Below are 14,616 nucleotides of genomic sequence, written 5' to 3' on the forward strand. Positions count from 1 at the left end.
CACATTTATACACAACACTCAACATTTTCTCAAGCAATTGTAAAACCAGATCCTGCTTCAAGGAAAACATAAATAAAATGTTTATTTTGGACATAATTTACATATGAAAGTATAAGGCACAGTTGACAGTGTAAAGTATGTCACTTTAATCTTTCTAATATGATCAAATGACATTTTTAATATAGTTTTATTAAGTGAAATGAAAAATCTAAACCCGTGTTTCGACTGAAACATCACATTCACTCTTTTTATAGAGGGGAGAATGACAGCTTAAAACAAACAATTTGGATATGGGCGTGGAATTATTTAATTAAGTTTCAGTAGTCTAAAAATTACAAATATAAAATATAACATATCTGTGATATCTTAAACCGATATGAAAGGTTAACATTTACGATTTTACATGTATAAGACAGACCGATTTTATTGCTTTTCTTAGAAAACTTAGCAGCACCTTCAACAGTTTATTGTATATTTCCTTTTTAACATGTTTGTGTTAATACCTGAAACAAACATGATATTCAGAGACTTTGAGAGTCTCTGAATATCATGAATAAATCAATTATGTATCATTTAAAACTGTAGGCACTGGTACAGGTGAGCAACAGTAAACATGAGCAAAGTAGAAATTCCTGGCACAACTTCACCTGCTGTCAACATTAATAACTCAATAATAATAACTGAAAAGCTCAAATGTTCAAAAACACTTGCAGATTATTTTATTGTTAGACAGTTTCTCCTTGATGAAGACCACGCGCCAGACTGCAAGTGGGTAGCGGTAGAAATGTTCTTTCTTATTGCAGGAAAACTGGTTCACAAGGTTTGACTCTAGGAGCTCAAAAAGAAAATCATTATGAAACTTGAACTTTTGTCATCAGGGATCTCCTGAATTTGTATTTAATTTGGAGGCAACTGGATAAGAGGATATTTTCAAGCCCAGAATTAAAATGAAATAGAGTGAACTGTGTGTAATGTAAATGTAAATGTAGTAACATTTTCCTTAAACAGTCAAAATAAGCACAACAATTACAGTAAGAATATGAATTTACATTTCTTTCATTAAACATATTGAAGCAATTTGAATTTATAGTTATTTATCTCTCACCATTTATCTCTCGCTTACAGTAGTATGAATTATCTGGGCCCCTGATTTACAGCTCAAACATCCATTGTTTGTAAATACTGTTCTGTTCATGTACATTAAGAGCTGTAAATTGTTTGGCGTGTACTCCTTGTCTCATATGTTGCTGACAAACAAGCAGGAGTGTTAATTTAGAAGGTAAAATTATTGCTCATTTACCATCTAACTAACACCGACGGTCAATGTGAGCGTTTTTTTTCTAGATGTGACACTGCTGAGATTTCAGGATTCAGCTGGACATTCAGTATCAGTAGTACATAACCGAGTACCTAATTAATATTCTTCAGTAACACACAGTGACCACAGGAGTCACAGTGGACATTCATCTGACTATAGACAGAATAATACAGGTGACTTCTTTGTTGAGTTATTTGCAGTGTGAATCTACACTAACCTTACAGAAAGTAAAGAGTATTAACAGTATATAACACATATGGCACAGCAACAAAAACCATAAAGTTTATACCTGAAAATATGACCAGCTTTTTCAACTGATGATTGAAGTTGGACATTTAAGAAATAAACATCCGACATTCACAACAAGCATGAATTAATTACTCAAAGACAGATGATATTAACCCCAGTGGAAATTTCCGTATACAGAAGGCACTTGGCTTTGTGGAGACAAATAATACAACATGTCAATAAAACTGTGCACATACTCATTGGGGACACAAATTACTGTTATGTTTTATCTAACACAGAAAACATTAAATACATACTGCAGTGAAATGATGACCTTGGACGTCTTTCACCATTATTACGGACACCGGTATAGAACTAAAAAACTGATCATTATTCTAACAGGCACATTTGCTCCTGTCCGAGCTCTCTGAAAGGTCCAGGTTGATGGGTCCATTGGCTCGCACGGTCCCATCAGGGATCCAGGACTTATCAACGCATCGTTCCATCCTCTTCATGACTAGATCCAGCAGGACGTCCACAGACTTGCTGACGTTTTGCCCGTTTGCAGCACTTGTCTCGAAGTATGGGATTCTGCAGGGGAAAAAATGAGTTATAAACACGGGATCAAAGACGAGTGCTACCGGCTAAGTAGTAACACAAACCTTTAAGTAAGAGGGACTCAAATTTTTCTCCAACAGTTGCAGATGTGCTGGTGAATAGAGCAGGTCACTTTAAGGAAAATATGTCACCCAGTGCAAAGGTGTGACTTCATTACATGTTTAAATAGCAATGATTTAGCTTTACAGGTGATATAGGGCTTCAGGACTTATCAGGTAAAGAAGTGAGGTCAGCAGGTCTGGGAGAAAACACAAGACTGCTCTATGAGCATTTCTCAAATTTATTGTGAAAGTATAGTCATTTCAAAGTTTGTCTTTATTGATTAGTAGCTTCCTTGGTATCTAACAAAACGGCCTAAAACTGTAATCTGTGATGAGTAGTTTTTGATACTTGAAGGAAATTTAAGTCTCACCTTAACCAATAATAATACATTTTAATTTATTACATTTTGTCACAAGCAAAGTAACCAGTAATAAAAACTGTCAGACAAACCTACCTCTCAAAAGTAGAGGGGTGGTAAAAGTATCATAAAATAGAAGAGGTAGTACAATACCTCAAAATGTATTGTAAATGTATTGTTACTTTCTACTACTAACTTTAATAAACCAAAACAAGTGGGACAAACAAAAAAAAAATAAATCAGTTTAAAATTAAAAATATATCCAAAATGTATCAAATACCAATGATTTTTAAAATGGACAACTATTTTAGGCCAAAGCTGCTGTTCAGTAGTAAATGGACTTCCATCCAGAAAGCTTCATCAGTTCTAACTGACTGGTTGGATTAAAAGTCTTATAAACATCCGTGTTAGATGTTTATAAAGGTAAAGTCAGAGAGACCAGACTGAGGTGGTTTGGACATGTTCAGAGGAGAAATAGTGAACGTATCTGTAAATAGATGCTGAGGTTGGAGCTGCCAGGCCTAGAGGTCTAGAGGAAGACCAAAGAGGAGATTTATGGATGTAGTGAGAGAGAACATAAAGTTAGTGTGAGAGAAGAAAACGCAGGGGATAGAGTTAAATGGAGGCAGGTGCTGCGCTGTGGTGACCCCTGAAAGGGAGCAGCCCAATGGAAAAGAAGAATACACTCCACCCTGACATTAATCGCTTCAATTCATGTGAATGTGGAACGACTGAGGAGTTGGCCTAAGGTTTAATCTATCACAGATCAACAGGGCAGTTCTTTTTGGTCAAAGTAGTAGTAGTAAAGTAGTAAATAACAGGTGGAACATCGCAGTGTTAGAGACATAATGACCTCATAGAGTTTTTAAACTCACTCCCACCAGTCAGATAGAACTAGTAAAGCCTTTCAGACCAGAGCGAACAAGTGAAATCAAGTCACTAAGCAGGTGTTATAAGGTCAAATCTACTCAGATGTGTACTCTTTGATAGAATAACTTGTTGGTTGTGTTTTACGTTTGTCTAACTGTATTTTGAAATGCTTTTTATAGTTTGTAATTTTTTAATAAGTTGGGATGATGACAGGTGCAACCTGCTGAGCTAACCCCAGCACATTTAAATTGATGATGCCAACATCAGTGCTGATAAGTGTTGACTAATGTGCCCATATAAATAAACATCATAATCTATTCAATTTACAGACGACACTTAAAAAGCATCTGGCAATCGTTGGTTATTGTCTCTTCAAAACATTTGAATCATAAAATGTAAAGAAACTTGGAGAGATGAGGTTTTTATTCTGTTCTATTCTTCTCTTGAAGACATCTGAAACACACACGTCCACTTCAATATTCAAGTTCTTCGTAAAGGTGTGTCTTAAAGGATCAGAGCAGGATATTTTACACATGCACAAATATTTGTTTTTCAAGGAGGAACAGTTTAGTGTGGCTTTGGCTGCACAGACTTGATCAAACAATGCAGCCACTGCCTTCTAGACAAACGTGTGAGGGAGGGGTTCAGTACAGACGGATCAAAACTGAGACATACCCGTATTTCTCGGCCAGCTCTCTGGCCTCTCCTTCACTGACCGCTCGCTGATCTGTCAGGTCACATTTGTTGCCACACAATACGATGTCTGGATTTTCACAGTATGCATGAATCTGTAACTGACCTGAAAGACACAGACAGCGATACATTATGTATTTAGTCCTATGTCATTTATTACTGGAAGGTTAAATATTCAATAATTTGGGTTCTAACAAAAACCTACATGAACCAGACAAGTAACAATAAATGTATTATTATTATTATTATTATTATTATTATTATTATTATTATTATTATTATTGTTGTTGTTGTTGTTAATATTATTATTATAGCAAATATGCACTCCTATTTGTCTATATAAGAACTAATTCTGTATTAATTATTTATAGAATAATACATTTTAATGACTAGAAGTGATATTGACAAAGACATACTCATCCAGTTTCTGACATTGAGAAAACTTTGCTCATTTGTGAGGTCAAACAGGAGGAGGAAACCCATTGCATCTCTGAAGAAAGCTGTTGTCAAACTCCGAAACCTGAAATTATTCACACAAAACTCAAAAGTAATAATAATAATAATAATGAGATATAGAATTAATTATAGAAAAGTCAAGTTTAAAAACAACAGGACACTAGACCAGGCTTAAGGAAGGTGAGAAAGCGTTCACGTACCTCTCCTGTCCTGCTGTGTCCCACAGCTGCATGTGGATCTTCTGTCCTTTACTCTCTGGACCTGTTGATTTGTAAACCTGAGTCAAACACAGACAAGTGAGTTCAAATCGAATGGATCTCGATGTTTTCTTCACACTTTTTAACTTATTTTTATCCTGCTATAGAACAAAACAAACAAAATTTTTATGGGAACTGACTTTACTGAGTAAACTTACACATTTTCTTTTATTAAAAAAAAAAGAATAACTAGGTATGTTTGTAGGTATCTACTTTTGTTAATTAAATAAAGATCGTAATCGGTCTGATGAATGTTGTTGAGCTGTTAAAAGACATCTGTGAGGAAAGCAAGAACACAACAGGCCAAAAAATACAGTAGCTCTGGTTATTTAGAAAGTACTAATAATACCGACAGAGTTTTTCAGCAACAACTGAGTGAAAAACTAAAACATAAGCTTCAAATTGTGCTGTATAACAAATGTATATGTGTTTGTTCATCTCTAGATAACAGTAAACCACACAATGATTGGAAATAAGCATTTTTACCATGTATAGTCTGTCTGTAATCGCTGTCAATCAAAACCTCCAGATTAACAACTGTGATACCTGCATTTCAGTGGTTTAAAAGCTTTCATAATCAATTTTGTTATTCAAAAACATTTTGAGGCTGTATATGAATATGTTTCCAGAGATTTGAATTCACTATGTGACATTAGTAGCATTAGTCTACTGACTGATAAGCTGGATGCTGCCTGTTTGTACAAACTACAACACATGTATTGTTGAGGTTTCATCGAACAGCTTAAAGAGTAACTTGAATTTATTAATTAAGGGTCCAGAAGACAAATTTCATTCATTAAATTATTCTGCTTTTCTTTGATCTCTCTCACGAGTGGCTACTGAGACGTATGAAAGCTGACAAGTAGTGTTAGCATTAAGTAACATGAATAGGAGTATTTCAGGTAATTTGATATGATTATTCTGTGTTCTTGTCCATACAGTTATCATCTTTATCATCCATCTTTAACATTTCTACGGGGAGTGAGAGAATCTGTAATAAAAACATTATTATAGGAAATGATGGACATTCAGTAGCATATCCAACTTAATGTCCATAATAAAATTGAGGCGTTGAAGGTCATCAGCTTTAAATGTTGAACACTAAGTAAATATGAACACTGCTCAGCTGTTTGCCAATGGTATCAAGTGTTTATTCTTAAGGAGGGTGCTGCCTGCTGTTCAACATTAGCCATTACTCAGATTTCTGTTGCGAAATTCATCACTAGTCTTTTGTTTAGAGAGTATTACTTAATAATATTGGAATGCATTTAAGCTCCTAATTAGGCAGCTATAAATGCTAGCACACATCCACACAAACAAATCAGAAACAAGAAGCATGAAATCCATGTTTGAGTTTACTAAATCAAAGAAATGCCAAATTATTCCAATGCTGGCTTGATAAAACTGTGCCCCCTTACTAAAACTGGCTGAACTTACCACTCTTTTTTCTCTGAAGTCTATTCCGACTGTAGTGATGAACTTTGAGTTAAACTTTCCATCGGTGTATTGGTAGAGGAAGCTCGTTTTTCCCACGCCGGAGTCACCAAGGGCTAGGAATTTGATGAGGTAATCATAGTCCCCATCAGACATAGTGAGTCTTATTTTCTGAAAATGTGCAAAACACACACAAAATAACTTAGTGAAGTAAGAAAAAGTGAGCACAGAGAAAGTACTGTAAGGTAACAGAGACATAACAATTGGATATAAACCCACACTCATAATCTAAATCTCATCCACAAACTCAAACACTAAGTAACTAATAACTATACCAAAATGAACTTACTAACAAGTTTGGTCACATACTGTCACCAGTTTTTCAAAATCCAGCTTCTTCCCATTCGTGTTTGTGTGGAATAGGGACACAGACATATTTGCTTCATTACCCACCTTGTTTACTCTAATTGTACTTTCGCTTTGTTTAAAATCACAAAACTGTAAAATATCCAACAGGTTTTAGAGAGGTGGTGTCACTGTAAAGTGAAACACTATAATTAAATAATTGACTGTGTACTATATACCATATATCCTGCCCTCTCTTGCTGTGGGCCACACCTTACAAGTAAATTTAGCTGTACCAAAGACTGGGTAGGGAACAGACTAAAATGTTGTTGGTTGCGGTCTTATTGTGATATTTGTGGAATCAAGAAAAACATACCCAATACTAACCTTGAGTTAAGACTACCTGGAGAATAAAAAATGCTTACATGAAATGATGGGATGCATGTTTTCTGGAGAGTCAAGACAGGCAAGCACCAGACTCACCTTTTCAGTACTGTCTATGTGACATACAAAGACACTTATGAATCATCATTTTATTGTCTGTGGTAATCTTGTAGGAAGGTAGTGTACTAGTGTACTAAAACTGCCTAAAGCTTTGTTTGTGTTTGTTCATCTGCACACAGGTTTAACAAGGTAATTGGGCAGGTATGTTGCTCCAAGTACTTTGGAGAACCGGCCACAATTATTCTGTGGATTTAGCCTGTGTCTTCTGTCTCGTGTGATCGCAGACTGACTCTATGATGCTGAGATCACGGCTCCTTGTTTTTTTCTGTGGCTGATGATTGTTCTTTATGAATCTGGCTGGTTGTTCTGGTTCAGTTCTGTGCTACAAAATGAATATGGGACCGATCAGATGTCCATGTCCATGATGGTACCGTGTGACAGACAAAAATCTATAACTGAAACTTGTCCACTGTACTGTATGGTAAGATAGACATAATGTCTCTCAACTCCATGGAACAATTAGAGTGACAACAGGGTAAGTTTTAGCACCTAAACAGGGCCAGTCTGGACACTACATATACACACGGTCCTGAGAAAAGTTCTAGCAGGGTGCAACCTGTGTAACAACTCATTGCAGGTCTTTTACTTTAGACTGCATTGTAACTGTTTGTGTGTACACAAATGTCTATTTAATTAAAAATGGAGTGTGTGTTGCAATTGTTTTTTGAAGAGATCAGTTCTATCCATAAAGGGGCAGGACTACATAACACTAACTACACTTCTCTAATTTTATGCAAACTCTAGAGATGTAGATTTTGTCCAGCTGATTGTGGGCTGAAGTGTGTAACGTAAGAGCGGTTTCATCTTTCTGACAGTGAAAGAAAGCATGTTAAATTCCTCCGCCTCTCTCTAACAATACACAACTCAGAAAACTCAAGTTTTCTCCTCTTACTGTCACTGCTGCTTTGGAACTAGTTGTCATTTCCCTCCAAATCTAGTAGATTGTTGTTTTACACATTCTAGAGTAAAGGCTGAATTGAATTAGGAAGTGGTAATTAAGCGTCTAAGCACATATTTTCTCACACTTACACAAGCAAAGAGAATAAGAAGCATGCTGTGTTGTCCGCATGATATAACATTTGCATTTGTGATGGTCGACCAGTTTAGGTGAAAACACTCAAGAGAAACCGTGGATGTATCATATGACCACTGTGCACAAAAATGTTCAGACAAATCTTACATTCTTTCACTCCAACACCACTGAACCTTTCATCTAAAGCCATAAGCAGCTTAAGGTCTCAAAATCAGGATCCTCAAAATGTCCTTTGACAGGAAAGGCTGCTACAAGCACTGATGTGAGCTATGACACCCAAAGCCTCAAACTGTGAAGTCCACATTGCATCACTTTTGACTGAGGAGGAGTTTAAACACGGATCTTTTCCATTGAGGCTGCTACAATTTATCTTTTGTTTCCCTATATAAAGCAATGCAAGCACCAACCCACACATTTCTCCTTCCACTGTTAATAAAATGAATAAGATGAAGCCATTAGTTTGTCAGATGTTTACCTCCCTAAGCACCAAATCCCAGAGTGAAGGTGTAAACAGTGTAAACTAGTTCCCTGGACCAAACATGCATTCCTTTATAGTCATGTGAGGAAGACGACTCATTAGCCTAATAGTCACAACTTCCTGCCACGGCATCTTTCATTATGCCACTTTCCTCTTCCACCAGACTCCCCGGTACATATACAGTATATTCACAAGGCGGTTTATTATTTAGTACATCTCACAAAAACAAATGCAGTCTAACACATCAGCTCAACTATAGTTTGAAATGCTAAATATAAACAGATTTCAAAATCTAAAATTAGAGATAAGATTTTCTGCCCTTCTCTGTCATATTTCATAGCAAACAGGATATTTGAGGCATTTGTGGACTGACGGACTGAAGGGGCTAACAATGAAAGGGGAAACTCAATATAAAAAACTATGATAATGAATCACAAACACAATGTTTTGCCTTTCCTGTAATATTTCTTCTGAAATGTCAGCCACAGTTTCACTGCACTGCTGAGTGCTGCAACTGACTTTCATGGAAGTCAGTTTTCATTTATCTGTAATCTCCAGGATTTTGTAGCCTGGAGTTTGTAGTGCATATTTCTGAGTCATTTTTCTAAAATGTTGTTAATCCAAATTTGACAATGATAGATATTCAAACTGACCATAAAGCTGAGACAGGAAAGTTAGCAGGAAATTAGGTCTAATTATGACTACATTTAATTACATTTCAATTATGCCTGCATCACATTTAGGTAGGACAGTTAAGGGTCTTGGTATTATGCATCTTGGCCATGTTGTAAGCATGAAAACTTTTTCAAATACTTCAGCTGTAAAATTACTCTACAGCAGGTCAAGAACTTACAATAAAGTTATTTTTCATTACTGACATTATTTGTATTTCCTGACACTATTTTTAAAACATGATTTCTGTTTCAGTGAAAACAGGTCACAGATATGACGCAGTCAAGAAAAACCACACTGTAGGAGATGCAGATTGTGTCAGCAAAACGCTGCATGTCATTATCAGGCTAATCAAATGACTTTTCATTTTGCCCTATTTGAAAACATGAAACGGGACAACATCACATAACTGGTTTTATGTAAATGTTTATGCATGTGTGTACGTTGAGTATATGAAGCTGTGCTAAAATCTAAAATTGCAAAGCTATTTTCTAATACTACTGAACTTCCCAGTCCTATCAGAGTTGCAAAAAGGAAGCCAGCTCTGATGGCACAGTACGATTGCATTAGGCAAGAAAACATCAAGTGCAGTAACCCTCAGAAAGAACAAGAAGTGCTATTCTATTCCTGCCTTACATAAACAACAATGGGCTTGTGGCCTTCTCTGCTGGATGTAAACCTCTCCAGATTAAACACTACCACCCTGACTTCGCGTCAATGAGGCAGAAAAAAGGTGACAAAAAAGCACTAAAAGTTGGCATGAACTCCTTAGAGAGCCATCAGTCTTCACTATATCAACATCTAAATCCCTACTGTGGTCATATTAATATATTAACTTTCCTTACTTACAATTTATGACAAAACTTGTTCAAGTTAAACAAATGTCTTTAACTAAACGTTTTCCACAACCTTTAACCACGACAAACAATACTCTATCATACTACAAGATTAGGACGTCACATAACACAGTAGTCTTCTTTAGTGAAAGGGCCTTAGTCGAAAGAAAGTGTGACGCTCATCTTAATTCATTTTAATGGTGCAATTAACAACACCAAAAAGCATTGTATCTAGAAGCAGCAGCTACATAAAAAGATTATCAAAGTTCTATATTAAAGGGTAACTGGGAGGGCTGTACATTTTTCATAATTGACATAGATTCACCAGTATGTTGGCCTATTCCTTGTATCCAACAATATCAACTGTAAAGAGCAAACTCATCATCTACTCTTTACAGATAAAGTAACATTTCTGTATTTTCTTTTTAATATGAATATGTGACTTAAAGCTAAACCATGTAACTTTTTTCTAATATGTTTTTGATAGAAATGAGCTCCAAAAACTTAACATGAAGAGGTGTTACCCAGCAGTGCAGAGATCATAGAAAGTTAATTATTTCTGCTTGACTGGTACATTTTGAAATATCCATGACTGTACCCAAAGGACTGGGCAAAGCGTGGTGGAGCGGAGCAGATTGTGACAGAGCAGGGAGACAGAGGGCTGTGCAGGGCGAAGTGGAATAGATTTAAGTCTCATGCTAGCAAGCTTTAATAACTGGGAAATTAGAAGCAAGGAAGATAGTTTCACATAATCTCTCCCACTAACTTCTATATGTAAATTTAAGATATCTGCTAATCTTGACTGGTGACAACAGACCTGTGCTCTTGTTCTCAAATTTAAATCTGTAAACTTCACTCCACTTGACTGGACAACTTCACTTGAACCGTAACCTGAGACCAGACACAGATATCATAACTAACTATTAGAACTTTAACTTGTTGAACGCTCCCAGTTCCGGCGGAAGGAATCCTGGTGTTGTGTATAGATAACACCTGTTAATTACTGATAAATAAAAGACAGTAATGCAACTGAGATGATATGGCACAAAAAAACTAACTGCTTATTGTTACTGAATAAATCACTGTAGGTAAAATACTGAATTACTACAATTAAGAAAGTCAGTAAATAGGCACAAACATATCACTCTCTAACTACCAACAACTTTTCAGTAAAGTTAATTGTTACCCAATCCTGAGGCCCAACTTCACAAAAAACATGTGTTTAGTGAACCTTTCTGATTTCTCAGAAGATGAGTAACTATTTCCAGAAGCAATTCTCTCTTTCCACACACCCATTCCTTCCTCTACTTTCTCCACGTCTTTATGGCTAATAGTTTAACTCTTACTTAACAGCTCCATTAATGATGTAAAAACAGATCCTCGAACTAACATGAAAACATCAACCCCCAGGTAAAGTATGGTAGGACAAGCATTTTGATTTGTGTGTTGTTTGCTGCCTCGGGTCCTGGACAGCTCGACAGTGAGGAGGGTAAATTAATTCCCAAGTTTATCAACGTATCCATTAGGATATTATCAGGGTGGTTGTCAACCAGCTGAAGCTGGGCAATGACAGTCTACTACAGAATGACTTCAGAGACACAAAATCCACCTTTTGGTGTAGCCTAATCAAAGCCCTGACTTTAACTCAATAGAAATGTTGTGGAATTACCTCAAGAGAGCTGTTCACATAAGACGTCCTAAGAACATGGCTAAGCTGTTCTGTAAGAAAGAATGGTCCAATGTTCCTCCTAGACATTGTGCAAATTTCTGTTAAAAAATAAATAAGACTATCATGGTCTTAATTACCTCTTATAAATGCAGCTAGATTTGTACAAATAAAATCTATAAATAAAAACCTATAAATAAACTCTATATCTGTATTGGCTGATATGGGTGAAAGTAAACACTGGAAGTCAAATGAACATATTGTGTCCTTATTTATTCTACAAATTACATTATGCAGCCAGGTTATTCATAAGAACACAGGGCTACACCATGTTCAACTGTATGAATTTGTGCTATTGTTCTGAGCCGATGTTTGAGTAGTTTGAAATGTTTGTAAAAATTGTAAAAATGCTATTTATGGTAGAATAACTGTTTAAATTCAGATTGTATGGCATATACTGTTATTAGTGTTATTCTGTTTACCTGTGACTACAGAAAAATAGATCTGACAAAGCTCAGTGAGATTTTTCTAAAAATAAAGTTGAGGAGAAACTCTGAGCTGTGCCATGATATCTGTTGGCATTTTCTCCTGCAGTGGGAGTGGACTTAATAACTGTGTTTGCCAGACATATACTACCACCCATGAAAACCAGCAAACACAAAGCTGCTTTAATGATTTGTCAGGGAGAAGTATAAGACCCACCCTGGGCAGCCATCCAACACAGAGGCAGGCCGATCCTTGGGAAAATCCGGATATGTACATACCATAAACTTCAGCTTAGCTACTCAGGACGAAAATGGTGCAGGTCAAGTGTGCAACTCGAATGACTATATATGAACACAAGCATCTTTAAGACTTCAGGCTGCTAGAGATGTCAACTCATTAAAATACTGTTTGAACTTTATCTCCAGTGAAGCCCAGTAGGACATGTAGTAAGAGGCTCATTGAACCCATTCCCATGCTGAGATGCACACAAACACTTTAACTGAACTAAAAGAACAAATCTAATGACCCTCAGCTGGTCATCATGTGGCCGTCAATGAGGGTCAGATGACTTTTTAGGCAAGACATAATCACTTTTTTAAATTTAATATGGATCCAGCTTAAAAAATTGATTTGGATGCCAATTTTCCAGCTTCCTCTGAGAGATAACAGTTTACACATGTGTCTAAACTATAAAAATACAGTATTTCCATTACTGCACACTGCTAATTATCCACTGGACAATAAACAGAGGTCTGCAACAGTGCTACTGAAGTACTTGTTAGTACTGATGAGGCTGGCATGAAGTCAATTACTAAATTATAATCACCTAACAGGTTATATGTGACAATAAACCAAAACACAGCACCCAGTCTTAGCAGATGCAGGTATTAAAACTTTATTAGAAATTACTCATAGAGAAGAGTCAATGAACTAAAATGCTGTGTCAATTTATTTTTTAGTATATAATAACAAATCAGCTTTTTAAGTAAATATTTCCCTGTGTTTTTCTTTTTGGACAAGATCTGATCAGTTTTACCCGTCGTATGGATCCTGCCAACGGGATGCCAGCTTCCCACCTCCCTGTCAAGACATTTCGCCTTCCTATGTGTCCAAAACCTGCCTAAACACTGAAGCACACGGTCACAGCTGGTTTATCTTAGTGTAAACAGTGTTCTGAGTGTGTAACACTTATTGAGCAAGTGTGGAAAAAGCTAACAGCTCTGAGGAGGAGAACACAACGCAGGTGTAAAACGTTTCCCAGCGGTCTTTGGTTAACAGCTGTGTGAGGGTGCTTTTGACAAGCGTGTTTGGAGTCTGTCAAACTGTTACTAACGAAGATAATCGGGTTAATTAAAGTTTAAATAAAAGTTTTCAGCCTGTAACTAACTCCTGACAGATGCTACAGCACGTAGTGGTTTCCTCGACTGACATTTCCTGAAAACACACAGAACATCGTTAGCTCGCTAACTTACTCACCAGCCGCGGGGCGTTTGCTGCTGCGCCGTGTCGAGCTGTTTTAAAAGTAGATGGAAGTGACCGCTGAGCACTTGAATACAGTTCAGTAAATGGAGGCTTTATTTTATCCGTCGCCTCTGGGCCATTAGTTGACGGAAGACCAGCTTCATCCACACTGAACACCAGCTCTACCTTCCGTGGTTGTCGCTGCGGAGAAACAGCTCCTCCCCACGGAGCTAACGTTCGGTTAGCTAACAAACGGAAGGGAAACGGCCGTTACGAACCCGACACAGGCTGATGGAGGTGCTTCGGTATTTTAACTTAATTAAACTTATACTTTACTGTTTTAAAGAGGGAAATATTGTACTCATAATTGTACAACGATGTACTGTCAGGCAGGTGGTGAGAAGTAATAGTGGAGAAAGTAACGTTACGTGATCCAGATCCAGATGAAGATCAGGTGTTGTACGAGCTAGCCTTAGCTAAACACTGTAGGTCTTCTCTGTTTTCTGGTTGTTATCGAGTCTTATTCATGCTGTATTTTTATTTTTAATATACATTTAATGGAAATAATGGGGGGCAAACCCATGGATGGATTACTGAATGGAGCCACAAGGCACCCTCCGACATGAGGGACTTTCTGTTTATGTTATTTTGACCTCTTTTGGGTTGTTCCTGGTTTTTTACATTATATTTAATCAGACTTTGTCATTTGGCAACATAAACACACCAGAAGTAACATATAAACCGGAGCAACCAGGGATTTAACCACCAATTTAGGATTAATGGACAACCTGCTTTAACTCCTGACTGTACATTGATTGTTTTGCATCTTTCTGTTGTTGTTGTTGTTGTTGTTGTTGTTCA

The 14,616-nt window shown here is 36.8% G+C and overlaps 1 protein-coding gene across 1 annotated transcript; it reads right to left on the reverse strand.

Annotated features, from left to right (window-relative positions):
* Positions 1–56: 56 nt before the first annotated feature.
* On the reverse strand, positions 57–13,951 carry rab27a (RAB27A, member RAS oncogene family). The gene is made up of 6 exons (XM_026378806.1): positions 13,771–13,951; positions 6,278–6,445; positions 4,784–4,860; positions 4,544–4,647; positions 4,110–4,233; positions 57–2,137 (listed from the first exon to the last, which is right to left on the reverse strand). The coding sequence occupies exons 2-6, from the start codon at positions 6,428–6,430 to the stop codon at positions 1,942–1,944; spliced, it is 654 nt and encodes a 217-aa protein (XP_026234591.1). The 5' UTR covers positions 6,431–6,445; positions 13,771–13,951; the 3' UTR covers positions 57–1,941.
* Positions 13,952–14,616: the final 665 nt, after the last annotated feature.

The sequence above is a fragment of the Anabas testudineus genome, chromosome 3 (assembly GCF_900324465.2).
Source record: "Anabas testudineus chromosome 3, fAnaTes1.2, whole genome shotgun sequence".
Lineage (NCBI taxonomy): Eukaryota > Metazoa > Chordata > Actinopteri > Anabantiformes > Anabantidae > Anabas > Anabas testudineus.

Bases quoted from the DNA above. Each gene is read 5' to 3' on its own strand.
- rab27a (XM_026378806.1), bottom strand. From the start codon at position 6,430: ATGTCTGATGGGGACTATGATTACCTCATCAAATTCCTAGCCCTTGGT. The intron at 4,861-6,277 runs GTAAGTTCAGCC...TGTTTGACTCAG, and splicing joins ACTTCAGAGAAAAAAGAGTG to GTTTACAAATCAACAGGTCC. The intron at 2,138-4,109 runs GTATGTCTCAGT...TTTCCCCTGCAG, and splicing joins GAGCTGGCCGAGAAATACGG to AATCCCATACTTCGAGACAA.